The sequence below is a fragment of the Mycosarcoma maydis genome, chromosome 4 (genome assembly GCF_000328475.2).
Source record: "Mycosarcoma maydis chromosome 4, whole genome shotgun sequence".
Lineage (NCBI taxonomy): Eukaryota > Fungi > Basidiomycota > Ustilaginomycetes > Ustilaginales > Mycosarcoma > Mycosarcoma maydis.
The window spans coordinates 212985-240624 of NC_026481.1; the positions used below are offsets into that span (position 1 = coordinate 212985).

The 27640-nt window shown below is 54.4% G+C and overlaps 9 protein-coding genes across 9 annotated transcripts; 5 read left to right on the forward strand and 4 right to left on the reverse strand.

The window, feature by feature from the left end:
- Positions 1-27: 27 nt before the first annotated feature.
- UMAG_10179 (pyruvate transporter MPC1) lies at positions 28-594 on the reverse strand (the record flags this gene model as incomplete). The annotated part of the gene is made up of 3 exons (XM_011390040.1): positions 28-96; positions 185-412; positions 538-594. The coding sequence occupies 3 exons, from the start codon at positions 592-594 to the stop codon at positions 28-30; spliced, it is 354 nt and encodes a 117-aa protein (XP_011388342.1).
- A 1654-nt stretch (positions 595-2248) lies between these two features.
- UMAG_05136 (uncharacterized protein) lies at positions 2249-6526 on the forward strand (the record flags this gene model as incomplete). The annotated part of the gene is made up of 1 exon (XM_011389896.1): positions 2249-6526. The coding sequence occupies one exon, from the start codon at positions 2249-2251 to the stop codon at positions 6524-6526; it is 4278 nt and encodes a 1425-aa protein (XP_011388198.1).
- Positions 6527-7350: 824 nt separating this feature from the next.
- Positions 7351-8181, reverse strand: UMAG_05137 (40S ribosomal protein uS2; the record flags this gene model as incomplete). The annotated part of the gene is made up of 1 exon (XM_011389897.1): positions 7351-8181. One exon carries the CDS (start codon positions 8179-8181, stop codon positions 7351-7353), a length of 831 nt encoding a protein of 276 aa, XP_011388199.1.
- A 657-nt stretch (positions 8182-8838) lies between these two features.
- UMAG_05138 (uncharacterized protein) lies at positions 8839-10590 on the forward strand (the record flags this gene model as incomplete). The annotated part of the gene is made up of 1 exon (XM_011389898.1): positions 8839-10590. One exon carries the CDS (start codon positions 8839-8841, stop codon positions 10588-10590), a length of 1752 nt encoding a protein of 583 aa, XP_011388200.1.
- Positions 10591-12245: 1655 nt separating this feature from the next.
- UMAG_05139 (40S ribosomal protein uS5) lies at positions 12246-13022 on the forward strand (the record flags this gene model as incomplete). The annotated part of the gene is made up of 1 exon (XM_011389899.1): positions 12246-13022. One exon carries the CDS (start codon positions 12246-12248, stop codon positions 13020-13022), a length of 777 nt encoding a protein of 258 aa, XP_011388201.1.
- A 936-nt stretch (positions 13023-13958) lies between these two features.
- Positions 13959-14528, forward strand: UMAG_10180 (F1F0 ATP synthase subunit f; the record flags this gene model as incomplete). Its single annotated transcript, XM_011390041.1, has 2 exons — positions 13959-14277; positions 14503-14528. The coding sequence occupies 2 exons, from the start codon at positions 13959-13961 to the stop codon at positions 14526-14528; spliced, it is 345 nt and encodes a 114-aa protein (XP_011388343.1).
- A 302-nt stretch (positions 14529-14830) lies between these two features.
- Positions 14831-16879, reverse strand: UMAG_05141 (uncharacterized protein; the record flags this gene model as incomplete). The annotated part of the gene is made up of 1 exon (XM_011389900.1): positions 14831-16879. One exon carries the CDS (start codon positions 16877-16879, stop codon positions 14831-14833), a length of 2049 nt encoding a protein of 682 aa, XP_011388202.1.
- Positions 16880-18194: 1315 nt separating this feature from the next.
- UMAG_05142 (uncharacterized protein) lies at positions 18195-22820 on the forward strand (the record flags this gene model as incomplete). The annotated part of the gene is made up of 1 exon (XM_011389901.1): positions 18195-22820. The coding sequence occupies one exon, from the start codon at positions 18195-18197 to the stop codon at positions 22818-22820; it is 4626 nt and encodes a 1541-aa protein (XP_011388203.1).
- Positions 22821-23250: 430 nt separating this feature from the next.
- On the reverse strand, positions 23251-24492 carry UMAG_05143 (putative nucleosome assembly protein I; the record flags this gene model as incomplete). The annotated part of the gene is made up of 1 exon (XM_011389902.1): positions 23251-24492. The coding sequence occupies one exon, from the start codon at positions 24490-24492 to the stop codon at positions 23251-23253; it is 1242 nt and encodes a 413-aa protein (XP_011388204.1).
- Between the last annotated feature and the right edge of the window lie 3148 nt (positions 24493-27640).

The following is a 27640-nucleotide window of genomic DNA, read 5'->3' on the forward strand; positions in this document are numbered from 1 at the left end:
TCTATCGCTTCATCAGTCATGAGAGATTTATGCGGATGCGACTTGAGACGATGGCAAAGCGGCACGTTTCTCCTTTCCTCCAAAGTTGTGGTAGTTCTATTGGCCAAAAACGACGGATGAGTTAGGGTGGTTTGCTTTTCGATCGATGCTCGACGTCTCGACGTCTGGGTGATGCGGTACTTACGAAGAATCGAATAAGCTGACCAGCCTGTGCAGTAGCATTGGTAGCATGGCATGCAAATAGCAGGTAGTTGCGTGGTTGAACCCTCCATGCGAACCTCATAAAGACGGTAGAGTAAGCGCAGAGCGCACCGGACATGGTACCCGAGATCATCTCCTCATCTTTGCTCAGATCGGCAATCGCGGCTAGAGGAAGACCCCAGTTGGCTACTGGACCCCAGAAATGTGTAGACTGTGAAAGATATCACGCCAACGCCAATGCCAACGCCAACGCAAGATCGAGAATGAGAAAGAGAAAGGCCAAAGTGTCAGTTGTGCGCCAGAGTGCAAGCATCATGTCGGTCTGAGACGACGTACGAAAAAGTATTGTCTGCCAGCTGGAGACTTGATCCAGTTGATAAATTGAGTTGCCATCGTGATCGATCAGAGTGCAGACGAAAGCAAGAGGTTCGAGGTAGTTGCTATGATGGGTAGAAAGGGAGCGAGACTCGAGGATTTGCGATTTGATCTTCCCACGTTTGGCTCGGTTCAGGATCGAGTCGTCAGTCGAGAGAGACAAAGTTTGGGCCAAGCAAGCACCAAGGTGCTCAATGCGCCGCCCAAAACTCACGACCCTACAACTCACGACTCGATCTGTGATTCGCAACAGCAAGCAACTCTGTAACTTGGGCGCGGAAGCTTGCTTCCTTTTTGGATCTGGTTCATGATGTTCAGAATAGATGATCGGGCAATCCCATTCCAGTTTCGCCGATTGAACAATCACGAATCGCGAATTTGACTCAAACTTGATGTCGAATCGCAACAGTTATTCGTGGTTCACGTTGATATTCTAAAAATAATTCCGAATCACGAATCACGAATCACGAATCACGAAGCACGAAGCACGAACAGACGGAGAACCGGACCGTTGAGCCGTCGTGTGAGGTGTTCCCCACGGGTAAAAGGCCACGCGCAAGCAAGGCCGCTCTGTGCCACTCTGTCTTTCTTTTCCAACTTTTGTTCGGTGGGAAAAACCACAACCCCCAATCACACTCACGACTCACGACTCACACTGAATCGACTTCCCCACTCACCACTTTGTACGCCTCAACGCTTCCTACTTGAGCGCTTGTACCACTTTTCATTCATCAACATGGCACCAAATGTCATCTAGTAGCGTCTCGCATGACCACAAAGCGATGCAGTACGCGAGCGCACGAGCGCATGTGCATGCGCATGTGTTTGTGGCGTCGGTCTCTCTCTCGAATGAACAAGTGTGTCAAAAAAGCTGGTCTCATCCATTTGTGTATCATGTTGCCAGTCGTGAGTGTCGCGCGAACCAAGCCGGAATTCGCATGATAGATGATGCGTCTTGGTCGGGAGCGATGCAGCCAAGTCGACTTGGCATGATGCTCTTCCGGCGCAGAATAGCCCGTCTGAATGCTCCCAAGTTCCGCGTACAGCTCGGTCAACATCACGTTGCTTGCCTATATGATACTTTTGACTATTGTCTACTGCTTGGCTACCCTTCCCTCTGCATTTGTGTTTGCTCCTCATCACCAAAATTATCGCCACCATCACTGCGGATTTCTTGTCAGCCGACTTGCTCCTTTCAGCATCCGTTGTCGCTGCATCTCCACCCTCTACATCGCCATCATTCTCGGCAGTCTCAGAACGACAACAATCACCGACACCACAACTACAACCGTAACAGGGCCCTCTTTTCACATCCGGATCGCTATCCAACCTGTGGTCGTCCTTTTAGCTTCGAGGCCTGCTTGCATTCCATCTCGAGGTTCAGCCTATTTACACAGTCACTCCGCAGTCATTCCTTGGTTTCCGTGCTCGTCTAGCATCCGCAGAGGCGTTTCCTCGATTTGGACCCATTTTCCCATTTGCGCCAGTCAATTTGCCAACTGTACAGCATGTCCGGAAGCTCTTCCGTCCTGACCCGTCTTTGATCTACAGCATCCGTTCATCTGCCGTGTAGCTCGCCTCAGCCACTAGCTGTGCCGCCGAGGCCTACCTCCCATCCTCCCCACCTATAGGTGGCCTCTCAAGCCATCGCCCACCACAGATACCCGTCGTCATGGCCAAAAAGGCGGCATCCTCTCAGCCTCCAAAGCGGGTCCTCCCCGCAAAGTCAGAATCGTCCGAATCTCACACAGACACGACCGAACAGAGGCTCGACGCCGACTCGAGCTCGGACTCCAAGCTTCATATTGCCGAGAAAGAGGTCAAGATCTACAAGACCATCTCCCGAGTGCATCGCGCCTGCAATGCTTGTCGCAAGCAAAAGGCTCGTTGCGAAGGTCCCGAGAATCCGCCCTGTCGTCGTTGCAACCAAGTCGGCATCGAGTGCATCTTTGAGAAACCGCCCAAAGACCCGCCGTCCTCCAACTCTGATGCTCTAGATGCTAGCGCCAACTCGGGCCGCATTCGTATGCTCGAGACACAAATGTCGGGCATGCAAAACATGATCGCCGAGCTGGTGGCTTCGATCAAGGCGAATACCAATGCGATCACTGCTCCGCCACAAACAACGCCATCCTCGAACCCGCTACCACCCCATCATTCTCCTCAGGCATCAGTCGCATCTTCAGCTTCGCCCAATTCGTCGCGTGCGTCAAGACCGGATCCGAATCGTGCGCATCGCCACCAGCAGAGTGTCCCACTGCAACAGCAGCATCCGTATGCGCTACCTCTGCACCATCGGGATTCACAACGTCCCATCTCGCCTACTGGAGAGAGCATACAGATGCATTCGACAGATGGCCGAACTGCGCACCATCCGCAACGTCCCCCCTATTCGTCCTCTAATCGATCCTTTGGCAGCAGCAAGAGCTTCGCAGCCGTAGCTTCTGCCTCGATGCCTTCCATGCCCGTTCATGCTGCGCAAGCGTATCCTCTCCAGCAACCCCCTCCTTATCAAACGACGTACGGCCATCCTCCAGCCAGATCCGATCACAATGTGCTACAACATCAACAGCAGCCCGATCTCGAATCCTTCGACAGTACATCCCACCCTCCTAGCATGTGGAATGCTGTTGGCGTCAACACAGTTTCGTCATCACATTCGCTGAATGCTCACGCGAAACGTCAACCCGATTCACGAGTCGGATCCGAGCAAGATGACCGCGGTCGACCTTCTCATTCGTGGCAACATCCGGGCTTGAGTCGCTCTTGCACGTCTCCAGCAAGCGCAGCGGCAGCCGCTGCTGCTGCGGTCAGAACCTCTTCTGGCTGGACACCAACGTCGTCGGCGCCTAGCCATCAATCACATCAATCGAGCCGTCGACGATGGGCCTCTTCCGATCGTGCCAACAGCCACTCGCACAGCCTCGATCAGCATCTCACCCCATCCGACGAAGCGGCAACCGGCGAGACCAGCGAGCCGCACGAGACCGATATCAGCAACGACCAGCTCAGTGCGCCCATCGAAGCGCTTCGAGGTCTAGCCGATGCTGCTGCCGCAGCTGCCGAGCCCGAAGGTCATACGTCCAACGACTCGAGCGACGAGAAACAGCCCGAAGGCAGTCCTGGTGGTAGAAATAAGCACACGCACAGGAAGAATGACTCGGGTGTTACGCCAGCACTTCAGCTTGTCGATGAGCAAGGCAATCGTACCGCCCTTCGCGAGCAAGGCGCCGAGTCACACGATGCAAGTGCCCCATCTCCTCGCAAAAGAAAACGACGCGATACTTACGCCGACTCGCCAAAATCTGCACCAGCAACAGCCACTGGTCTCGAAGGTAAGACTGGTGGTGCTGGCACGAATGCATCAATCGCAAGCGCATTCAATGCTGGCTCAGACCCTACTTCTGCTCCTTCTCCTGGTAGCCGTTCGCGCAAGATGGAAGCGCCCGGTCTTGTGTCTAGTGCACCCGGTGATTTGATCACACTGGGTCTGGTCAACGAGACGGACGCGATGCGTCTGTTTGAAACTTTCCAAAAGGGCGTTCCCAAGTTCATCTCGATCTTTCACCTGGAGGATGAATCCATGACCACAGAAGAAGCGTTTCATTACGTACGCACCACTTCGTACTTTTTGTTCAACGTGATGCTCGCGATCGGAGCCAAAGTCGAGTGCGGTGGCAAGAGTCCCAGCCGCTTGTACCAGACGTGCATGGCTCAGGCTAAGCGCAATGCCAAGGATACCATGTTCAGTCCGGTAGCGGGCAAAGCAGCTGTACAGGCCATGGTGTTGCTCGCTGCGTATAGCGAGAATGGCTGGCTTCCGCTGGGGTTGTCGATCCGAATGGCGCAGGAGCTGGGACTGGATCGATCTTTCCAGAAGCTCATGTCGGCTCTTCCCTCTTCAGGCTACATTCGTCACCCACAGCCGCCTCCGCCTCCGAAGCATTTGACGTTCTATCACAACTCGCCTTCGTCTCACTATACCGGTTCGCCGACCGACGTCAATTCGTTCGGAGGCGAATCCGTCGATGGCAAAACGGGTGGTGCTGCCGCGAACGTCGCAGGTGCCAATGCAGTCGCTGCTAACGCCACTGCCCAGGGCAACATGGACGATAAGGCCAGGCGCGAGTTGGACGAGCTCAAGGATCTCGCACGAGGTTCCCGATTGTGGTTCTTCCTCTTTCTGTTCGACCATCAGGCGAGTTATGGTGCCGGCAGGCCGGCGATGCTCTCCAAGCACTATGTGAGAAACTGCCGCGCGTTCTTGAAACTCAACTATCCGCTGACGGTCAAGACGGACGCTCGCTTCATTAGCACCTTGGAGCTGCTGATTATCCGAGAGACGCATTACGACGCTATGGCGCCTTATGACCAGCCTGTCGATGCGAGGATGCTCTCCAAGATGCGCAAAGTAACGGAAGAGCTCAACGAATGGCACCAGTACTGGTCGTCGGATTTCGAAGCTCGAGGCTACACGCACGAGTCGTTCTTCCAGCAGTCTCTCGTGCTTCAATGCGCTAGTGCCGAACTGTACCTCTCGTGTACAGCGCTGCGCGGCATCCGTGATGCCAACGACGCCGACCAGATGGGTCCCGAACAAAAGGAACTCATCATCCAAGCTACGCGTGCAGCAGACACCTGCCTCTCGATCTCGGTCAACGCGAAAGAGTACCGCGAAATGCTTGGTTGGGCTCCGCACTACACACACGTCACTGCCGCTTTCGCCTGCGTATTCCTCATCAAAATCGCTCGCCTTTTCCCACGACAGGTCGATACCTACGGCATTTTCAGCAATGCCGAAAGGCTGGCCAGCCGGTTGGCCGAGGTACCCGCCAACAAATATGCTAGAGTGATCAGAATCTTGTTGGCACAAGCGTGGAAGAAGATCGCTGATCTGAGTCCGGCGATCGGCCTGTACGCAGCGTTGGGCGCCGAAGCGACCAGACCTGGGGCGATCACTCCTGCCGAGATCAAGACGGGCGGACCGAGCGATTCAGGCATTAGCTTGTTGTACAAGCTCTTGCAAGAGTACCAGAGTGGTCAGATCGACGGTGAGGAAGGAGGAGCGGATGGGTCAATGGTGAATAGTACAAGTGTCAATGCGCCCAATGCGCCCAATGGTGAGGGACAAGGTGGATCCGGTATTCGTACTCCCGGATGGAATGATCTGGCTAGCAGTGGCAAATGGTTGACGACTAGCATATCGTCTCCGAGTGCAGGTGTGGGTGTGCTTGGTGGGGGAGGCTCTGGAACTATCTCGCCGAGCAAAGCTGGGCTGTGGGGGTTATTTTCTCGACGCGCAAGCATCAACGGCGTCGATCACGGCGTTGCCGGAAACGCGACCGGTGCCGACGGAATGTGGAATTCTTTCTTCGCTACGCCGGCCTTTGGCGATGAGAACACGTCGACCCATCATCCGATCCAGTTGCCACTTTGGATGCAGGAGAGCACAGGTGCCTGCGCGTCCGATATGACTTTTGGAGACGCTTCTGCACCAGTCGGCTCGGAGCCGCCACCTGCGAAATCGCCGGCTCAGGCCACAAGCTGGAATCAGCAGAATCACTATCAATCTCCAGTGCCGCATCAGTACACGTCTTCGTCGCCGTATCCGACGGCATCAACAATGCTGCAGAACCATGCGAGGAACGATGGCCTCGTTTCGCGTTTGCCGCCGCATGATCAGACGCAACATCGACATTCCAATTCGTTGGGTCTGGCCCCGCCGCCAGGGTCTCCTGGGTCAGCCTTGCACCAGTCACAGCACCAGCGACAACAGCAACGCCAAGCACACGCACAAGCATGCGATAGTCCCGGCCTCTCAAACGTCCCAGCGTCGACCAACTTTGATAGCGTCTTGTCAGACCTTGGATTGCCTCTCGACGGGCTCGATGGATTGTTTGTAGACCTCCCCATCAACGCTCCCACTGGTCAGAGCAATTATTCTGTGTAGACAGATCCGCTCAAAAACGTCCAGCAACGAGTGGCTCATAGACACGAAGAAAGAGGCATGATGCTTCCCTGATTGCAAGCGGTGGCACATGCAAAAGATTGTAATTGTGCCGTCTGTAGTGCCGTCTGTAATCGTAAGAGTCGTGCTTGTCGTTGGTGCAATTCATTTGTGGTGAGAGCGAAGCAATCCATGGTGAGAATCGTTGTAGATCGCTGGCTTGCGCTTACCGCATCGACAGCGAGAGTTGCAGTCTTTTGTTGACGCAAACAGACCATATCGCCTTGCATACTCGATCCATCTGAACCGATTTCGCCATCTCCCGCTACGTCGGTCCATCTCTGAACGTGTCTACTGCTTATACTCAGGCCTCAACCTCCCTCTCCCCTCTCCCTTTGTCTCCTGAGTGTATATTGACTTGTCGACTGAACAAACTCTTTGATCTAAATGCACGCGCACAGCCTTATGAGATCTAGAACAAACACGCCCGAGCTCGCGACGGGAGCCGATGTTAATGTGGTGTTAAAGGGGGGGTTAATTCGCGGACTATTGGTCTCTGGTGCATATCATCTGAGGATATTCTCCCTTTGGGGGAGCCGACACATCAGAGGCAAGACAACGCTACAAAGTGCACGCAACCCACGGATGGATTGGCGCTCTCGAGGCTTTTTTAGGTGGTGAAACGAGGGGAGGCGGAGCTTGCGTGGCCTTGATCATCTGCGTCGTCGATGCAAAAATAATCGATCGAGACGTCGATGAAGATTTAGAAAGGCAGCCAAGCTCCACTATGCGCGCAAGCGTCCGGTCGGGAAGGACGAATGGCGAATTTACTCCCAAGAGCTGGTGGCTTGCTCGGCGGCACCGTCGGCAGCCCAGTCCTGGGCACCCTCGGCGGACCAGTCGACGTTGCCAGTCTCGGTGGCGAGGTTGGCAGCGACGGCGAGAGGAACATCAGCCTGAACGTCGGCAGCACCCTCAGTGGTGGGCTCAGCGGTCTCCTTGGCAGCCTGCGCCGCGGCGGCGGCCTCCTGCGCCTCACGCTCAACCTCTTCAGGGTCACGGTAGAAGAACATGTCGGGCATGACCGAAAGGTCACCGCCCTTGATGCGAAGGACGGTGCGGCAGAGGAGCCACCAGAGCAGACCAACCGAGTGACGGCCACGGACGTTACCGGGGATGGCAACGTCGACGAACTTGAGCGGCGAGTCCGAGTCGACAAACGAGATGCAGGGGATGTTGACGTACGAAGCCTCGCGGATGGCCTGGTGATCGACACGGGGGTCGGTGACAACAATGACACGGGGCTCCTTGAACGAGCGCGTGATGTAGTTGGTGAACGAACCAGGGGTGAATCGGCCAGCAATCGCAGTAGCACCGGTCTGGGCAGCGAACTTGAGCACAGCACGGTGACCGTACTGACGACCCGAGATCACACAGATGTCGGCAGGGTTCTCGATGGCGGCGAGGATACGAGCGGCGAACACGATCTTCTCCCAGGTCTTGCCGATGTTGAGCAGGTGGATACCATCAGCACGGCGCTTGTAGATGTAAGGAGCCATCTGCTTGTCGGCATTCTTGGTGCCGATGTGGGTCTGGGCGGCGAGAAGGAGCGAGATGTCCTCCTCGGTGGGGTTGAGAGCAGCAGGGACCTTGGACATTTTGGAAAGAAAAACGTGGATGAAGCGAACCGAAACCTCGAAACTTTTGCGTGTGAGGAGAGAAGAGGAAAGGTTGGGATGGAGTCGCTGCCTTGATAGCCTCCAGCGCTGTTTCCTCTCGCTCACCAGACACATTCAGTCCTTCTCGCTGTTGTTGAGTGGCTTTCCTGCCTTGATTTTCGCTTCATCAAATTTCTGCCTCTCTCTCTTCTCTTCCTTTCTCGCGGCTGGCAAACCAAACTCGGGCGAACTTGCCGCAGTCGATCGGGATCATCGGGGAAAACTGAACAAATGTTTCCATCGGGTGATTCACGATTGAACGACGCGCTTCCTCCACAAAGTATTACGCGCGGCGTGTGGATTGAAACCAGGACCCTCGTGCCTTCCACCTCTCAACGCTCATGCAGCGCAGCTGTCAAATTTGGAGGAGCGGAAAGACCAACACCGCCTCAAACAACAACGCGAACAATCTCGAGTCTTGCCGTTCTGCCACTATCTTCACCCTCAGAAGAGAGTTCGCTCCTCGGCCACAGTGTGCTCGCGCTCGGAAAGTTCGTACCGTGTTGAGCTACAATACCGAGCGAGTCGCAGGAACGCCGCCACCACACCATATGAGTCTGCCAAGAGAGAGTTCAGCAAACATCGTGGTCCGCATACATGGCAGGCTCAGCGGAACCTCGAGATGACTCGACTAGCTCATCATCACTGCTGAGGAGGCTCAAGCGCCTAAACCTCGGCTCACCGTCGCCATCGTCATCGTCGGATCACACAAGCCTTCCAAGCAAGCCTTTGCCTGCACCGCCGTTGGAACTCCCCCCACAAAATGCTCCCTATTTAGCAAAACAGACGGTGTCATTACCGCCGTACTTAGCCCACTTAGCGGAACATTCCTCTTCGTGCTCCACAAGGCAGCCAACGTACCTTTCCTTTCCACAGCCTCAGACCTTGTACTCTTCCATAGACGTGCACGCGCATCCCCATCGTTTAGTCGCGCCAACGCAAACTGTTTGCACGACTGGGATTGCGCCGAACAATATCTACACGTGTGCGAATATATTACCGCCTCGACCTCCTGCCTTTGTACTATCGACGAAGCCGCCCGCGTGCGGTAGTCAAGACATCCCTAGCAGTCTCAGGCCTGCATCTATCCAACTTGGCACTGCGTCCAAGCACAAGGTTCCATACCCGTGGGAACTAGCTCCGCAGTCGAAGCCTGGGCATGGTGCCAATGATCAGATTGTGTCTTCAACATGCCATTCAAACGAAAAGAAAGATACTATCACCGTGCAGAACTCTGTACTAGAGCCCACAACACCCTCCCATTCGCGTCAAAGTGCGCACATCAGCTCGTCAGATGCGCGCGCAACTATGACGCCAAAGGGCTCGCAGACAGACCCAAGATTTCCGCCCGCTAAGGGCCAGTGCTGGGGTATCACTAAGAAAAACCTTCGCTGTACCAAAAAGGGAAGAGCAGTCAATTGCACGGGCGCAGCGTCGCCCAAGAGTCGGCGGATCTCGGCTGGATATGATCGCGGTGCTTCGGCGCCTGCCCGGCTCGCACAAAAAGCAACCGCTTCAGATCCGTTAGTCGTCAGCGACTCTGACGATGACGATCCGCAGTCACCCACAACTAGAAGAACGAGGCAGTGCTCCGTTTCGCACTGTGAAAGCGGCGATGCCGATACCTCTGTGTTGAGCGATGACATCGACGAGGTCTTTTGTGGACAGCACATCGCTGAGGCCAAAAAGTGGCCCGGCTTCTATCACTCGTATTCTGGCGATGCCACTTCTTGCTCCATATCGTCGAACATTCTTATCAAATACGAAGACTGGCTCACCACACCATGTCTCGACGACCATACGCAAGTCCTGCTCCGTAATTGCATGAGGCGGCCTCTGACAGAGATGGACCGGAATGAACGAGGATATCTCTACATCCACGAGCTACTCGCGTTCTCTACGCCGACGCATGTGTGTCTCAAGGTGGGTCGCTCCAATCAGGTATTTCGCCGAGTCGGCGAGTGGAATGCGCAGTGCCGAAGCAAGCAGCCGCTTCTCAGAGCAATCTACCCTTCCCACGACGGTCAACAGTTGATGCCTGGCATGGACACGCCCACGATGCAGGGCGTTCCGTTCAGTCGACGCTGGGAAGCACTTGTCCATCTTGAGCTGAAGAGTCTGGGAAAGCGCCTCGATGACGAGTGTGCTGACTGTGGCAAGCGGCACCGCGAGATCTTCCTTCTTCCTCATTCATCCGTTTACCGCAACGCTTCGCAACCAGCGCACCACGATGCTTTTGATTTAGCCAATGACGTGATTGTCAAGTGGCTGAGGTTCGTTCAGCTGCTCGCCGGTCCGAACTCTACGTCGTCTGCAACGGGTACAACAACCAAGACGCATCATGTTTGAGCCGGCATGTCTGCTTTTCAGCAGCAGCAACGAAAGAGTACATTGTATCGTATCTCACAATAACTCATAGATACGGGCAATTGCAGCAAATACGAGTCGTGTTTGTTCAGTGTGGTGTAGCATTAAGCTTGAGCGCAAGATGGAGGTGGACTTTGGAGTTTCGTGTTTTTCATCCATCTATGTTAAGGCCGCTAAGAAAACATGAACAACGGAACACCGGCAAAGTGGACTTAAACATCAATTTTATAGTTTTGTTCTATAGTTTTGGAACCAAAAGCACGTGACCAACAATCCAGAATACACTGAAGGCGTTTCAGGATTTTGAAAAAGACAGATTCCACTCGGGCAACAGGACACGAGAAGAAGCTCAAAGCCTCGTAGAGAGGAAAGCAAAGTGCAATGGCGTTTGCCAACTTGGTGGACTTCTGGCTTCGCAGTCTGGAGCCAGCCGAGGGCAGCTCACAGTGTCCACAGTAAGAGGCCGGAGCGAGCTGTGATAGCCCAACCAGAACTGGCGGTCTCGGAGAAGCGTGTGGACAGCGACTGGTTAGCAGACCAATCGCTCATCATCGTTTGACACCTCCATCAACCATCACCCTTCACCCTTTTTCAACAACCTTTATACTCATCAAGGTTAGTATTCGAGATAGATTGTACGACCAGGGTCGAAAGCGCGCAAGGCATTTGCAGGTTCTGGAGGCAACCTAGCATGATAGTGGTCATGAACGCAGTATGCCTCTTGAAGAGCAAGTAGAAACATCAGCAACGATATCGGTTGGATTGGCAGTGCGAACTACATCAATGGCAGCAGCATGATTAGCATCAACACATGACACGGCAGCATACACATTCGAGCAGCATGGCATCAACGCATCAAAGCATCAACTCATAGTAGCTCAATGGATCTTTGATCTGTCGTACACCATCCTCGGGCATCTTCACACTTGCAACAGCATCATCCTCCAACATCGCTTACGACATCGCTTCACATCTCAAAACTAGCACAATTTTTCAAGGACATAGTTCAGCTTGACACAGTCTCAACGAGCCGCAGAGATTGACTCGACATGGTGCATCACCGGCCGATACACATGTTCCACCACACGCCGACATCCTCGACAACGCATGGGCTACCATTCCGACCCAATGAAACGACAGAGACATTGCCGTCGATTTGCGAAGGGCAGTGACGACCGTGCAGACCTCTATCTAGGCTCGAAAAGTAGTATCGCATACTCTGCTATACACAACTTCGAGCTGGTACATACGCTAAAGTCAATGTCGTACCAATAGTGCAAGCTGCCGTCGGTATCTCTGTCTGTTTGTCCGTGATCGCCAACCCATAGCCGCCTTTGCCGCGTCGGATGATACTGCTGTTTCAACTTCTCCCACTACCCACAAACTTTCCCGGCGATGCTGGCTCGATCGGCTTACCAACAATGTCATGTTCTTCTGCATGCAACTACGGTCTCGACTTCTGCAAATTCGTTCTACCAGAGCATATTGCGTTTAGTGCACGTGTCTTGCACGAGTCGATCACCATTTTCGCGCTTTCGCCCTGCCTTGTCGGAATTTGCTTCCATCTCGTACATTTCAACTGACGTTTCTCTTGCTTGTCCCACTCGTTTGGCCTCCGTTTGCTCCGTAGAATCAAGATGGCTGACGCTGCTCCCCGTGGACGTGGCGGTTTCGGACGAGACCGCGGTGGACGAGGCCGCCGTGGCCCCCGTCGTGGTGGTCGCCGCGATGGCGAGAAGGAGGAGTGGGTCCCCGTCACCTCGGTCGGCCGACTCGTCAAGGACGGCAAGATCAAGTCGATTGAGGAGATCTACCTGTTCTCGCTCCCCATCAAGGAGTACCAGATTATCGACCTTTTGCTGCCCAAGCTCAAGGACGAGGTCATGAAGATCATGCCCGTTCAGAAGCAGACGCGTGCCGGTCAGCGTACCCGTTTCAAGGCCTTCGTCGCCGTCGGTGACTCGGACGGCCACCTTGGTCTTGGTGTCAAGTGCGCCAAGGAAGTCGCTACCGCTATCCGTGGTGCCATCATTGTTGCCAAGCTCTCCACGATCCCTGTGCGACGTGGTTACTGGGGTAACGCTCTTGGTGAGCCCCACACTGTGCCCATGAAGGTCTCGGGTAAGACGGCTTCGGTCATGTGCCGTCTCGTGCCCGCTCCGCGTGGTACCGGTATTGTTGCCGCTCCTGCTTCGAAGCGCATGCTGCAGCTCGCTGGTATCGAGGACTGCTACACGCAGTCGTCCGGTCAGACCGCTACCATGGGTAACTTCTTGAAGGCCACCTTCGAGGCTGTTTCCAAGACCTACGCTTTCCTCACGCCCAACCTGTGGCGCGAGATCGCTCCCCCCGCGACGCCTTACGTCGAGTTCGCTTCGCACCTTGCTCGCACCCAGAAGAAGTCGCTCTACTAGATGTATCGGCAGCCGTTCTCGGCCACTTGACCTAGCATCTTCCAGGGTCGTTCCTCACATCCGTTCAAGAAGAACCGACCCTTCGCCCTCTCTATTTCCAAGCTTCCCGCATTCCCTATTCCCCATTTTTTTCGGTCTATCGCTTAACTTACAAAGGCAGCGAGTTTGTATTTTGCACACGCACACACATCCACACCCAAAAGTAAACGAAGCATCATCGAATGCGTCTTGTTCCATCAAGGTTTCTGCCGCACGGTCCACACACGTCTGAGGTAGAGCTCTGCAAGCGAACTAGGGCGATGATGTTGAGGAATGAGATATTGGAGTCAAGCAGCAAAGCAACGGATTCACTCGAAGGCACACAGGCAAGAGCGTGGAGCGTGGAGCACATGTAAGGATGGATGCCAAATGTTAGAGCGTGAAAATGAAGCTTTAAAAAACAACTCGTGACTGATGCAAAAAGTCATGAGTCGTGAGTCGTGAGTCGTGAGTGTGCGCGAGGATGAACCACGAACCGAGAACGGCTGATCGAATCACGAATTAGTGGCTCGAGCTCGCAAGAGGCGGGCGAATTAGGGAAACGATTCCAAGAAATTCACGAAATAGAGACACGAGAGATGTGAGGATCGGGGGGAGGCAACACGTAAACTACGAACCACGAACGGCACACGGCAATTTTGTTCAACTGTGAGATTCGCAGTTGTGAGAAGATGTGCTGTGTGCTGCTGATTTTCGGAGCCGTTTCTTGGAGCGTCGCAGCTGGTCGCCAAATTGGTGGACAAGATGGCGCTCAAGAGTGGAAGGGCACAATTTCACTATTCCATCACCGTCGTCGCTGTTGGCGTCGCTGAGATTGTCGAAACTTGATTTCCACGTCTGTCTATCCACCACCATTCAACGTTCTCTGATCATCTGGTTTTTTTTTCTTCGCTCACAATGTTCGCCCGTACTGCACTCCGTCAAGCCGGACCTTCCGCGCAGATCGCTCGCGGTGTTCGCTTCAACTCGACTCTCCCCATCCCACCTAAGATTGCCACGCCCAAGTCGGCTTCGGGTCCCGGTGGCTCTTCGGCGCGCATGGAGTCGGTCGTAGGATTCTACAAGAGCTTGCCCAAGGGCGATGCTCCTCAGAAGCGAGGCGGCGGAATCAAGGCTCGTTACTTCGACGGCAAGAACGCCAGCGGAAAGCCGATCGTGGCCACCCTCTTCACCATGTTCTTGATCGGCTACTCGATCGACTACGCTCAGCACTTGCGTAAGTACTGTCACCAACCCCTCCCGATTGCTTTTAGCTCTTCAACCGTCCCTCTCCAGCAGTCCAAGCATAGTGTAAATCGCATAACCATACCGGCGAAATCAAATCGCAGACCCGACACCCCATTCACTACAGCATTGCCCCCAGTCGATCGCAGCCACCCTTCCCGTCTCCTCAGACATACTGACTCCCACCCCTTACCTCTTGCACCTCCATCTACAACAGGTCACCACAAGAACAACCACCACTAATCAGCATATCCTCACCATACTCTCGCCCGATCTACCCCCAAAGCAATAACAACACAGAAATAAGAGAGACCGTTTCTATATTCTCCCTGCACCACCTCGCCCTTATTGATTCTTTGCGGTGACCCAAGACGCGTGATTTGCGTGATCAATGACTTAACTGTACAGACGCGTAGAAGCAAAGGTCGCATGCCTGGCTCGATTGGGGATGCGTTCATAAGACGCAGCACGGGATTTCATGGATGGTACAGATACAAATGCAAACAGGAGCAACCAAGAGGCACGTTTCTAGGGGTTTTGGCTGTTCATTTTCGACGAACAAACGAGTCCAGTGGTCCGCGCTTCCTCTTGGGCGGCAGATTGGAACGATTACTCCGGTGTGATGGTGCAGGTCGTGAAGCGCAGTCAGTGGGAATGGTGTTGATGGCTGACTGATCTAAGCAGGTATCAACGTGAGCGTTGAGCTGATCATTCGAACCAAGCACTGTCTTGTCGCAGACGGGACATTGCACCTCGCCCTTTGATGGCGGCGGGACTTTACTAGGCACCGTGTCACCTTGTGGCTTGGATGTACGTATCGTCTTCGAGTCGCCACCTTGTTCCGTCGAAGGCTGTAGTGAGACACGACCTGCAGTGGATGTCTGAGACCGAGATCGGATAACTGGATCATCCTGGCTGAGGTCGTCGACTTCATTGAACCGGTCTGGAATGCCTTCGAGCGACTGCTTGATGGCAAGCGCAAGTTGGCGCTCCTCTTCTTCTTGCCACTCTTTTGTGGTCTTGCGCAGCTTCAGTCGGGCTGACGCCCCCTCTTCACCTTCCGCATTAGAATCGGAGGTCTTGGCCTGAAGCAGTTTGCGTAGCCTCTCCTCGCCAGCCGCTGCGCCACGAAGATCGACAAGCTGCGTCACGCGAACGCCAATGAGACGGAGAGAGATAGCTCCCTCGCGTTCAATCTCTTGCATCAACAATGAGCTGGTAATGTCGTAGAGCTCTTCGGCGCGATGCACCAGTCGGGTCGAGGTTCTCGCGCGCGAAAAGCGCTGAAAGTTATCGCGCTTGGCAACGAGAGTGATGGTTTTGGCCTTGAAATCCAGCCGCGCCAGATCTTGCTCGACTCGTTGAGCCGATTCTTTGAGGAGGTCGAGCAAGGCCTTTGTGTCAGAGGTGGGACTGAAGGTGTGTTCGCGTCCAACACTCTTGCGCTCCTCACGTTTGCTCGGCTCGACGACAGTGTTGCCGATACCAAGATGTGCCTTGATGAGCCATTCGATCTTGCCGTCAAAGGAAAGCCAGAGCTCCACGCGCTTGTCCCAGATCTCTCCACAGGTGGTGACACCTAGGCTCTCGAGGATACGTTCGTTGACACGACCGATGCCGGGAATCTTGCGGCAGGGGAGGTTGCGCATGAAATCAACAATCACCTTCCGATCCGGCTGTATACGAAACTGACCGTCAGGCTTGTTTCTGTCGGACGAGATTTTGGCCAACATGGTATTGGGCGCGATGCCAACACTGACGGTGAGCTGAGTGTGGCTTCGGACCTGGTTGCGCAGCTGCTGAACCACCTGGTCGATCGAACTTGCGTTTTGCTCTACGTACTCGGTGATATCAAGGTAGGCCTCGTCGAGCGAAGCTTTGGCCAAGTTTTCGTCGTACTGCTCAAAGATGGCCATGACCTTTTGACTAGCCTGAACGTAGCTCTGCATGTCATTCTTTACGACGATGAGATGCGGACAAAGCGCCTTGGCCACAAAGACAGCCATGCCGCTACGCACGCCATAGCCTCGTCGAGCTTCGTAGGATGCAGTGACGAGTACGCCAGAGCCGACGCCAAAGCACTTGCCTTTCAGTGAAGGGTCTCGTGCTAGCTCTACAGCGGCGTAAAACATGTCAATGTCAGTGTGGAGGATGGTGCGGGAGAGATCGCGGCTGTTTTCGAGGCGTGTAGCGATATCCTCGATCTTGCGTTCGATGGCCAGCCACTCGGCGCTTCCGGGAGAGACTTGAAGCAGCTTCTGATCTCGACGCGCCAGCAAGGCATTGATGCGTTCTGTGGTCTGAGCATCCTTTTTGCGCTCATTCTCGAAGAATTTGCTACCTTTGGAGACCTCGTAGATGATTCTGTTGATTTCGTCCTGATCTTTTGCTAAACCTGCCTTGGCGGAAGACGGGCCGGCCATACGCTTTCGCAAGCTGGCGAGAGCAGCATCGTCGGGCGAGTCGGCATTCAGAGGTTGCGGATCGAACTTGTGCGATTTACGCGGTGATGTTGTGGGCGAAGGAGCGGTTGGATCGTTGTTGGGATCGTCAAAGACGTTGCTATTGACGTCTCTATCTCGAAAAAAGTTCATCGTGACATGGTGGGGGGCGAGATATCGCTACTGAGATGCGAGTGCATCGTAGCAAGCCGTGCTAATCGGTTCAGAAGATGGGTGGGGTGGACCAGATGAAGGTTTCATGCTCACCGCCCAAGTCGCTAGCGCATCTGTAACGATTCTTGGCTCGAACTCGAGTGGAAGTTGATGATGGATGGCGATCAGACGCAGCGAGAGTCGACCAGTCCGTGAGTGATGATGAATCGTGAGTGATGAATGGCCAAAGACGATCCGGCGAAGCTGAGTTAAAGACACGAGACATGAGATCGTCACGGAAAATTGAAAATCACGAATAACCTAACTTAACCCGAGACCCTGACTCACGACTCTCAGACTCAACTGAATCACGAATCACGAATATCATGAATAAGTTCTACTCGTGACTTATATTCGTGATTCACGATTGTTACGAATAATCGTGACTAACTCACAGACTGACACTCGTGACTCTTGCTTTGCAGGCCTTGACGCGGATCAAGTCTCGAAAATCAACGCGCCAAATCCAAATCGTGAATTTACTGTATCTTTATTGAGGGGCGTAAGAGCAGACACAGACAGCCATCTTGAATTATGAGTTGGGAGTTAACTAACTTAACGCTAACTCGTGACTTGGCTACACACCAGTGACAGCTACGCACACCGCGCAACGCGCAACGCAGCTGAACAGCCGAACTCACACGTCGTGCGTCCGTGGTCAGGGTCCAATTCACGATTGAATACTCACGACTATTCAATTTTTACTTACGGCTCACGACCGCCTTCGACCGTGTGATTAACTTACTGCCCGCAAAGCCCGCGAACGGGACACTCACTCTTTCAGCCAGACACGAGAGATACACTCGTGACTGTGACAGCACAAACTGCGTGATTCGTGATTCGTGATTGCGTTGGACCAGCTCAGCTGCTCCTTGTCCTCCTACATCCTTCAACGCTCACCACTCCTCGCTCGTTTCATCTCGCATCGTCCCATCGCTGTTGGTGTCATCAGTACTCATTTCATCAAGACCCCACCCCCCGAGCCTAGCCTAGCTTAGCCTGACTTAGCTTAGCCGCTTGGCTTCACCATTCGCTCGCTCACCTGGTCACCGCTGTCTGTCGTCAAAACAATACCACGATCTTAGCCAATACAGTCCATCGCAGAGGACAAGCAACCACTCCTTCGTCCGATCCCAGCATTCCTCTAGCATTGCCTGCGCTGTTGCCGATGCTTCTCCCGCTCTTCTGATCGTCTGATCTCGGCTGCAATCGGGTCTCATATCCCGTCTCTTGCTCGTTTCTCGATCGTGTCGTCATGACAGATTCTTCCAGTCATGCCGTTGATCGGCACCACTCCAATCTTGGCCTGCACAATGTAGCAATACCTGACTCGTCACTCGACCCTGCGTCTTCACCTGATTTCCCCCTAGCAGCATCAGGCTCCACAAAACAAGCGCTTCCCAAAAAGGGTTTCCGAGTTCGCGTCAACTCGTTTGGCGCCGCTGTCATGCTGAATAGCAAGGCCACCTCATCCTCCGATCCAGCGCCATTAGCACAGCAGCCCAAATCGTCCAAATTCAAGATGCGAGCTCGATCAGCCACAGTGAACAACCTTCAGATGCCTACCTCGCATTCCGTTCAAGCGGATAATTTCAATCCAGCCTCATCCTCGTGCGCGCCACTATCCCCAACCCCTCACCATCATTCTCCGCCACCGCATTCTCCGCAAACTCGTGATCCAACTCTCCTCTCACCTGCCGCCTCCAAGCAATCCGAACTATCGGTTACGGCCGAGTCGGGGAATGGCTTTAATCGTCGCAAGTTCTTCGGCAGAAGCAACAGCATCAGGAGTCTCCTTGGTGGTAACTCGGCTACCTCATCAAATACCACCAAGGCAGGCTCCTCACACGTCAGCGAACCAAACCCAGGCACGATCACAACAACAACAACAACACCTACAATGGGCTCTGGACTTCTGAGGCGCATGAGCAGTAAAAGCTTCCTCAACCTCAACCAGCCCAAAACGGGTGCTAAAGCCGCTAACAACTCGTCTTCTGATGACCTCTCATCCACGACATCCGTCGAGTCTCACGCCTCTCGACGCTTTTCTGACTCGCTCAAGGGCATGCGTTCTCGACGCGGAAATTCCATCTCGAAAGATACGACTAAATCGCGATCCCTCTCATCGCGCTCAAGCTCTGAAGCTCGCACCGCCCGCCTCACGCACAAGGAGATTCTCCCCCCCAACAGCTCCCGCAGAAGCACCGATAGCACACATTCCAGTTTATCTGTCAGCTCAGCCGAGCCACACCCGCCTTCATCGGAAGCAGACCACTCTGGTAACATGGCACAACCCGCCCGTGAAGCTCAGGACTCTTTCACCAACGCTCCCAGGCGCCTCACCGGATGGCTCTACAATATGGTCAGCAGCGACAACACTCCCTCGTCCGTAGAGGTTGGCGCACCCCTCTCTCCCGTTCGAGAAGCAGACGCTATCGACTTTTCCCCCTCCAGCCCTACGACTCATCGTCAAAATCCTCGCATTTTATCTCACCAAACGCCAGCGCAGTCGCTCGCCGCATCGTCTCAAGTCGATGCCAGTCAGCCTGTTTCCACGACCAGTAGCGCTTCAACTCGCTCAAAGGCCGGCGCTCTGTTCCAGTCTCTGTCCAATGCTAGCCCAAATCGAGCCGTTAGGATGACCAATGCAGCCACTGGCGACAACAACGGCTCTGGTTCCGTGCCAGGAACCACCAGCCATACTATCTCGAGCAACCATGGCGGCGCTTCGTCAAATTCTACCAGCAACGCAACCACTGGTGGCGCAAACACAGGCAGTTGGGTTCCAGGCGGCGTCAATTTCGATCGCGCGTTTAAGTTCTTCATGGACCACGATCCTAGTAGCAAAGACGATGAGGGCATCTGGTTGCTCGGCGTTTGGCATGGGCCTCGACAAGCGGGTAAAGTGAATTCTTCAGAAGCATCGGTCTTGCCACCAGACTTGTCCACGTCCACATCACCGTGCGCTCCTGAAATGACAGCGTCCACCACCTCGAATGCACGAAACATCGATAGGCCCCGAGCGTCTTCGCCCTCGTCCAGCCTCTCCGCATCCTCTCCGCGTCAGAGTCCTTCCGAACTGGTCCATGCCTCTCTTGCGTCCTTGCCGCCATTGCACGACCGTGCTTCGATCCCAACCACCAGAAATGAAAGCCGCGTGGGCAGCTCGATTTCCACCGCGGCGACCGCCTCAACCTCCAACAGCATTCGCACCAAGTCGTCAACTACCAGCTTTAGCGTCGTAAACCAGGCTTCCATTCCTGCTGCAGTCGATCGCCAATTTGCTTTTCAACCTGACTTTGCTTCGAGGATCTGGTGTACCTATCGCAACCACTTTGCGCCCATCTCGAGGGACGGCACCATCTCGGATCAAGCTGCCTCAGCGGCTGAGAATATGGGTGTGGCTCAAGAATCCGTGTTGCAAGATACGTCTGCGTCATCGACATGCTCGGCCGTACCTTCATCCTCAGAGGCGACTCGGTCGAGTAGCCCACCTGCTTCTACCGGCCGCGGTTGGTTGGGCCGCAAGACTGCGGAAAGCAACGCTGCTCAGGACGCTGCACTACAAGCCAACTCTCCATTGGGACTTGGCGCAGCGTTGGGAGCTGGCTATGCGAACGCCTCGTCAACGTTGGGCGAAAGGATGGGCATCACCAACCTCTGGAGCAGGGCCACTGCCGCTGCTCAGGCTGCCGGGTTCAGTCGCGCTGGTCTTACAACCGACTCTGGATGGGGATGCATGCTTCGCACTGGTCAGAGTCTTTTGGCCAATGCCCTGCTAAATGTCCACCTCGGTCGTTCCTGGCTGCGAGAAGCACCCCCGATGCGGCAGATGGATTTTTTGGAACAGCTCGCTAGTCTATCGCTTGACTCCTCCGTCGAGATGCAGAGCTTGCAGGAATGGAGAGAAAAGCGAGCTCGTCATGCCGCCTATATCAAGATTCTCAGCTGGTTTCTCGACGACCCAAGTCCTGCCTGTCCCTTTGGCGTACATCGCATGGCCAGAGAAGGCAAGCGGCTCGGCAAAGAAGTCGGAGAGTGGTTCGGACCTTCCACAGCAGCAGGCGCCATCAAGCAGCTGGTTACCGAATTTCCGGACGCTGGCATCGCTGTTGAGCTCGCGCATGATGGCGTTTTTTACCTCGACGAGGTGCGGTTGGCAGCAGGCGCCAGATCCGCGCTGCAGTCCGGGAAAGGACGACAGGGCGATGCTGCTGTCACCTGGCGTAGACCGGTAGTCATCTTGATCGGCATCCGCCTCGGTCTCGACAGTGTCAATCCGATCTACTACGAATCTGTCAAGGAAACCTTCTCGTTCCCACACAGCGTTGGCATAGCTGGAGGTCGACCCTCCTCCTCGTATTACTTTATGGGTCATCAGGGCAACTCGCTCTTCTACCTCGATCCGCACAATGTCCGCCCTGCTGTTGCGCTCCGTTATCCTCCTAGCACCTTTCCAACTGCCGTGCCGCATCAACTTGATGTGGCCCATCGCTTTGCGCTCGAGGACAAGGATGATGAGCTAGAATGGTGGTCGCACGCCTATACAGAAGCTCAGACCTCGACGTTCCACTGCGAAAAGGTGCGCAGAATGCCGATCAAGTCGCTAGACCCCAGTATGCTGTTGGGCTTCTTGGTCAAGGATGAAGAGGATCTCATGGATCTGTGCACCCGCATCAAGGGTTTGCCAAAGACCATTTTTTCCTTTGCTGAGTCTGCGCCAAAGTGGGTCGATGACGATGATTTCGACCCGAGCATGGAGAGCATTTCGGAGCCTTCCGTCGATGAGGAGTCTGAGGTTGATGGCGAGGACAAACAAGATGTGCAGGCTACACACGAAGGTGAGCCTATGCAGAGAACGCGTGCGTCAGCGAACGCTGAGGACACTTCTCCTGCATCTTCGAAGGGAACGGACGCGAGATCAAGCGACAAGATGTTTAGAGAGAGTCAACAGAGAACTGCGGCATGGCTCGGTCAAGGCCAACGCTTGAACAGCTCGAGGGAGGCATCGCACGCGAGTTCTGTAAGCGGTGGCGGGATCGCGTTTCCATCTCTCGACTTACTCACACCTCAATCGGAAGGACACACACTACAGAGACCGTCGCGTTCGGATGTTCGACAGGTGTCGACATCTTCAGCTACGACCACACGGCCAGCGCGAAGAGCGCTGGAAACTGTACCCGCGGCAGGTTCGAAGGTTGGCCGAGAACTCACGGTGTCCCAGTCCACCGCTTCTCCTTACACGGAGCAAACCCCGCCTTGGCGCAGTCCCGGCAAACTCGGCACAAATGAAAGCTCCTCGACTGTGCACCTGTCTGACTCGGAGGTAGGATCTGGGTGGGAGGAGGTTTCGGACGGCGGCACGATTGCACCTTCTGGCTATGCAGGGGCTAGCGTGCTGCGAACGAGCTCACCATTTCGAGTGTCTTTGGCAACGAAAAGCCCTACTACTGGTGTTCAAGGGACCGCAGATGGTGGACAAGTGGTCGATGTGGCCGCCTCCGACCTGATCGAGGGTGACTTGGTAAGCCTCGATATGAATCCACCTGAGGAGGCGCAAGGCGGAGCGACGCATCTGCTGTCGCACACGAGCAAGAGCTCTGCTACGACAGACACGGTGACGGCAAGCTCTGCGAGCGACTCAGCTGCGACAGCTCAAGATGAGAGCTACTTTGGCCTAACATCTGCCCACAAACCACTGGCGTTGCCAAGGAGGAGGTCGCAGTCCAAAGGTTCACCGATCGAGTTGGCGACAGCTGTGCCAACCGATGATGCACCGCCTGTACCTGTCGTCCCTGCCGCGTTTCTTGCGGAACTTGGACAGAGCAAGAACAAGAGCAATGCTGCGCCTGATCTCAACGATAGCGACGACGACTTTTAGCGTTGGCACCTTGGCATCCTCGAACAATCTATACCATATCCTTTGACTCATGTAACCACGCACCTTCCCCACACAGCCGGTCTGTATCGAAGCGTCCTCTTGACGAAACATGTATACCCTTGCGCACTCGTGATTGGTGATTGCAAATGTGTCTCACACCTCATCTTATCACACACTCACGACTTGAACACTACACGTCTTGTGGGACAACCGACTCTAAGGAACGCATCTTTTTTTTTCAAGCCCAAAAAGAAAACAAAAAAGGGATGATCAACACAAGAGCACACGAGGAACAAGTGTGAGCGGCGGGCAAGTGGAGCGACAACAGGAGAGGGGGTGGGGAAAGTTGAGCGTCGACAGCTTTGGAGCACTGGATGGTTCTGCTTGAAAGCGCACACGACGCGATGGGAGGACACGGGTGCAGTCTAGTTTACTGCTGCTTGCACTCCTGCGGGTCTTGCGAACCGGCCATCTGAGAACCGACGGAGGCGCCGAGCTGCGATCGGCGCGGCTGGTCGTCGTCTTCGTCCTCGGCCTCGTCGTCGTCATCGTCAAAGTCGGCATCGTCAAGCTCGTCAAGGTCTTCATACTGCAGCGCCTTGCCCGTGAAAAAGTCGACGGCATGAGGAATGATCCTGTCCTTGAGATCCTCACCAATCTGGTAGTCGAGCTCGAGACGCTCGTCCAGCTCGTCCAGGTCGGCATCCTCGTCCTCCACCTCGCCGTTCTTGGGTGGCTTGGGTGGGTTGAAAAAGTTGAAGAACGACTCGACAGGTACCGAGCGCTTGACGGTGCGCGTCTGGTTGGTGTTCTTGTTTCGCTGTTTCTTGGTCTCAACTTTGTGGGTGAGGTCCTTGTCCTCCCTCCACTCGATCTTGCAGCCCTCGGCGTGGTCGTAGACCAGATCGCCCGAGAATCCGACTTCGTCCTGGTAGTAGTAGGTCTTGGTCAGCACGGGGTTGGAGAAGTAGTCGTTCTTGGAGGCGTCAAACTCGAATTCCAGCTTGAAGCCGGCCTGATCAACGAGGTAGCTCATGCGGACGTCAACAAGAGCACGCAGAGCCTCCTCGTCTCGCTCGGTGATGAGTTCCGAGAGCGCAATGTGGTTCTTGAGTGCGGTAAGCCAGAACTCGGGAATTCCGTGAGCGCCGTCAGCAGGCGCCTGGACGTCGGCGAGCGACTCGGGCTCTTCGTCGTCTTCTTCATCGGCATCGACGGCCTCACCGGCCTTGACCTCGTCGGCGGTGGGCTCCTGCTTACCCTGGATGATGGCGGCTCGTCGCTCATAGAGAGGCTTGTATCGCTGAGCGTATTTCTTCTCGAGCTCGAGGATTTCCTTTTGGAAGTCGGCCTCGATCTTGTGGTGCTCGACCTGAACACCCTTGAGACCCTCTACACGACGACGAACATGGGTGGGGAGCGACTCGACGTAGCCAGAGGAGCGACCGACAAGACTCGAAAGCTTATCCTGAACCATGGCGGCAAGAGCACTGTTGCCCTGCAGAGCAGCAGCGACGTCGACGGCGTTCTCGTCCTCCTCACCGATGGTACCGACGGTAGGTCGCGAAAGCGCCTCGCGGGTGAGAGGAGCGTTGCTGAGCGGGGTGTTCTGGGGTGTAGGCGCAACGGCATCGGAGTTTTTGCTCCTGCCGATCTCCTGAGCGCCCGACATGATGACGTAAAGGTGGACGGATGCGAAAGGGGGAGGGTGATCAGATGCAAAGGATGCACGTGCCGAGTCGAGATCGAATCTGACGAAAGAGCGTAGCGTCTACGAGCAGACAGGATAAGAGACGGCGGTAGGAGCTGCTTTGTCTGCAAGGCGACAGCGAAAGCGGTAAGATAGACGATGGGTGGAGAAGGGTAAGAAAGAGAGGTGAGATGGTGTCGACGAGAGACAAGGCTAGCAGTCAACCCAGGCGCTAAGTTGCTGCAGAGTCGAAGCTCAAAAAATCTGAGAACGCAACGCACGCGCACTTTCTCTCTGTCTCACGCAGTCTCACTCACTTGCTCTCTGTCTCTCTCTCTCTCCTCTCTCTCTCTCTCTCTCTTTCTCTTTCGAGGCTGCGATCCGACTCTTAAAATTGAGTGGATGGATGAGGCGTGGAGCGTGGAGCGCGGATTTACTTGAGCTCTTTGGGGCTGAGCTGGTTCTTGCCAGATGGAGGCTTTGATGCTTGGTTGGGTGGTAGAGCAGTGTGCAAAGCGCGTCAGGTGTTTAAAGCTCTCTTTCTATGTCTACGCGCGATTCTCTTGGGGCAAATGGTGTTGCTCTAAAGAAGGGGTTGCGTCCATTTTTCGATTTACAGTCATGGATTCTCTATTCTATCGTAGTTATGATTCGGCTTGATTTCAAAATTTCAACACCTCCGCTGATGGTCACTTGACCGAGGTTTGTAATGGTTTTACATCGACGCATCATTGCTATTTGCAACTTTGACAGCCACAGTTGGCCGACTATAAAGTAAGGTCTCACCACAGGTTCACTCACGAATGAGCCCTGGTATGTGGGGGGCCAGAGTTTCAGGTCGAGCCGAGACGAACCAAGGAGCGTCGCATGTGCTGACGCCAACACGACGACGACGACTGATCAGCGCTCAGAACACGCTTTCGCACAGGTGGTGTAATTGATACCCTCTGTACTTGCTCGCTTTCACTCCTCGCTCAGACTTGGTTCATCTCAGCTCTCGACGTTCGATCCGTACATTGGTGAGCAGTTCGACGCCATGCCAGGATCAGTGACATCTGAAGGCTGCTCAAAGGTTGCTCAAAAGCCAGGAGTGCCGATGTTGTGCGCTTATCAGTAAGTTACTGTCGATAGAGGGTCCTTCTTTCTCTCCCTTACCTGTCGAAAGACCGGCCAAATTGCGAGAAAACAAATGAAAGAGAGAGAGAAAAAAAAAGTTTGGGACTGGGACGGAGCGGTTGAGCCAAGGCTACCGTGTCAAGAGTTGGTCTCTTGTCTCTGAGGCTGATGGTCGTGTTGGGATTCACGATTCACATTTTTTCGCGAATCGCGACGAAATTCTGATTTCAGCTCCAAGCACGCCGAGAAGGCAACAATCCGTAAATCGTCAATGACGAAAGTCTACGCGAACCAGCAATGAGACGTCCTCTATTGTGCTTAGCTTTCGCTCCGGTATGCTCGTAGCAAACAGCAAAGAATGCAGAACGCACGGAACTTCCGGATCATCTGTACACGCTCCTGATAAGCAACCGTTCGAGAGCCTCAGTCCCCGAGATGATGATTCGCGGAACAAACCCTTCTTGTACGTGTAGCTCGGTATGCGCGAGGGATGCTGCACGAATCAGGAATGGTCACTCAGCTAGCCAAGCATGGTCTGCTTCTCTGTGGTAAGCCTACGTGGCGTCTACAGTTCGTACGTTAACGCTGTGATCGTGTCGACACAGGGCTGTATCCTTCAGGATCATGGAATTGGAGAGAGGCGGACAAGCACCACAGAGGCGAGCCGCTAATATTGTCAAAATCTGGAGATGGGTCTCGTCAACTTGTCAATTCGGCTTCAAAGAGTGACTTAGCAGCTGCTTTTGGTGTTTGCGATCCTGATTCGATAGCAGCGATCGCAGACCCCAAAAAAGTGGGACCGATCGTGAATTTACAGTGGTGAGTGAGCGTCAGCTTGGGCATTCACGATTCGTGATTACTCATGGGAACCGTGAAGAATTCTTTCCATTGTTATATCCCTCGCCATGCACATTTGGCAGCCAGGCACACGGCACATGTGCCGTGGCACACCAACGGTCGGGTGGGCTTATCGAAGATGCAATCGTGAATGAATCGGGCGCAAACAGTTGGCGATGCTGTACACGTGGTAGAAGTGCTCAGCCAGAGAATCACGAATAATCACGAATGCCGCGGCAGTTCGCGGAGACGATGTTTGCAGTGCCTGCACCGCAGTCGGCACGGCGAAGGCTTGGCACTCGAACGTGGTTGGAACACCCAGTCTGTGAGTCACAGTCACGAGTCTCGACTGGAGCCAATTACGAATCAGTTAACTAAGTTAAGCTAACTTAGATGAAGTCTTGTGAATGCAGGGTCTTTGTGGCTCTCTTGAAATTTGGCGTAGATCTCGAACCCGTGTGTCTGTTTCTTTGTGGCGGTGCTGACAGTCACGATTAGTGTGTAAGTCATGACTTACGTTAGTGCGTGGGCGTGTGAGGCGACCTTGGCCAAGACCGTCGGATTTTGCAACCTCCTTTCCAGCTTGCATTTTCGCCGTGCAAGGCTCGTGATTCACAATTCAACAGGAACCACCTGTGAGTGGTTTTTTACCTCTGACGAACCCGTGCTAATTGATCACCCAGATACGACGACGCTGCTGGATGGCAACCTGACCGGCGGTACGCGTCGCCGCACTCCAGGTACCGGCTTCCATCTTGGCAATCGTCACCGGCTCGTGATGATTACCTGGTCGCCAAGAGCAACGGATGCCGAACTTGGCCTGAAGACAGGATCAAATCGGAAGAGCGAGTCGAGTTCATTTGAAAGGTATACCTTGGCACCACTGATATGCAGTAAACACCACGGGCTGAAGCAGAGCCTTTGATAAGGCTCGAGCCACGGGGCCTCTAGTATGTAGAATCGTGGGACGGAATGCAGTCCAAGCACGAAGCACGAAGCACGATTCGTGAATGGACGAGTGAGCTGTCCAGGGTCGTTGTAGGATGTGGTCCAGGTAACATAGCTAAGTTCGTGCTTGCTGCACGACGGCTGTCTCACCTGTCATAGCAACTCAGTCGTTCACATCGTACATTCACGATTCACAATTGGTGATTCTGTGATTCACACTCACGACTCG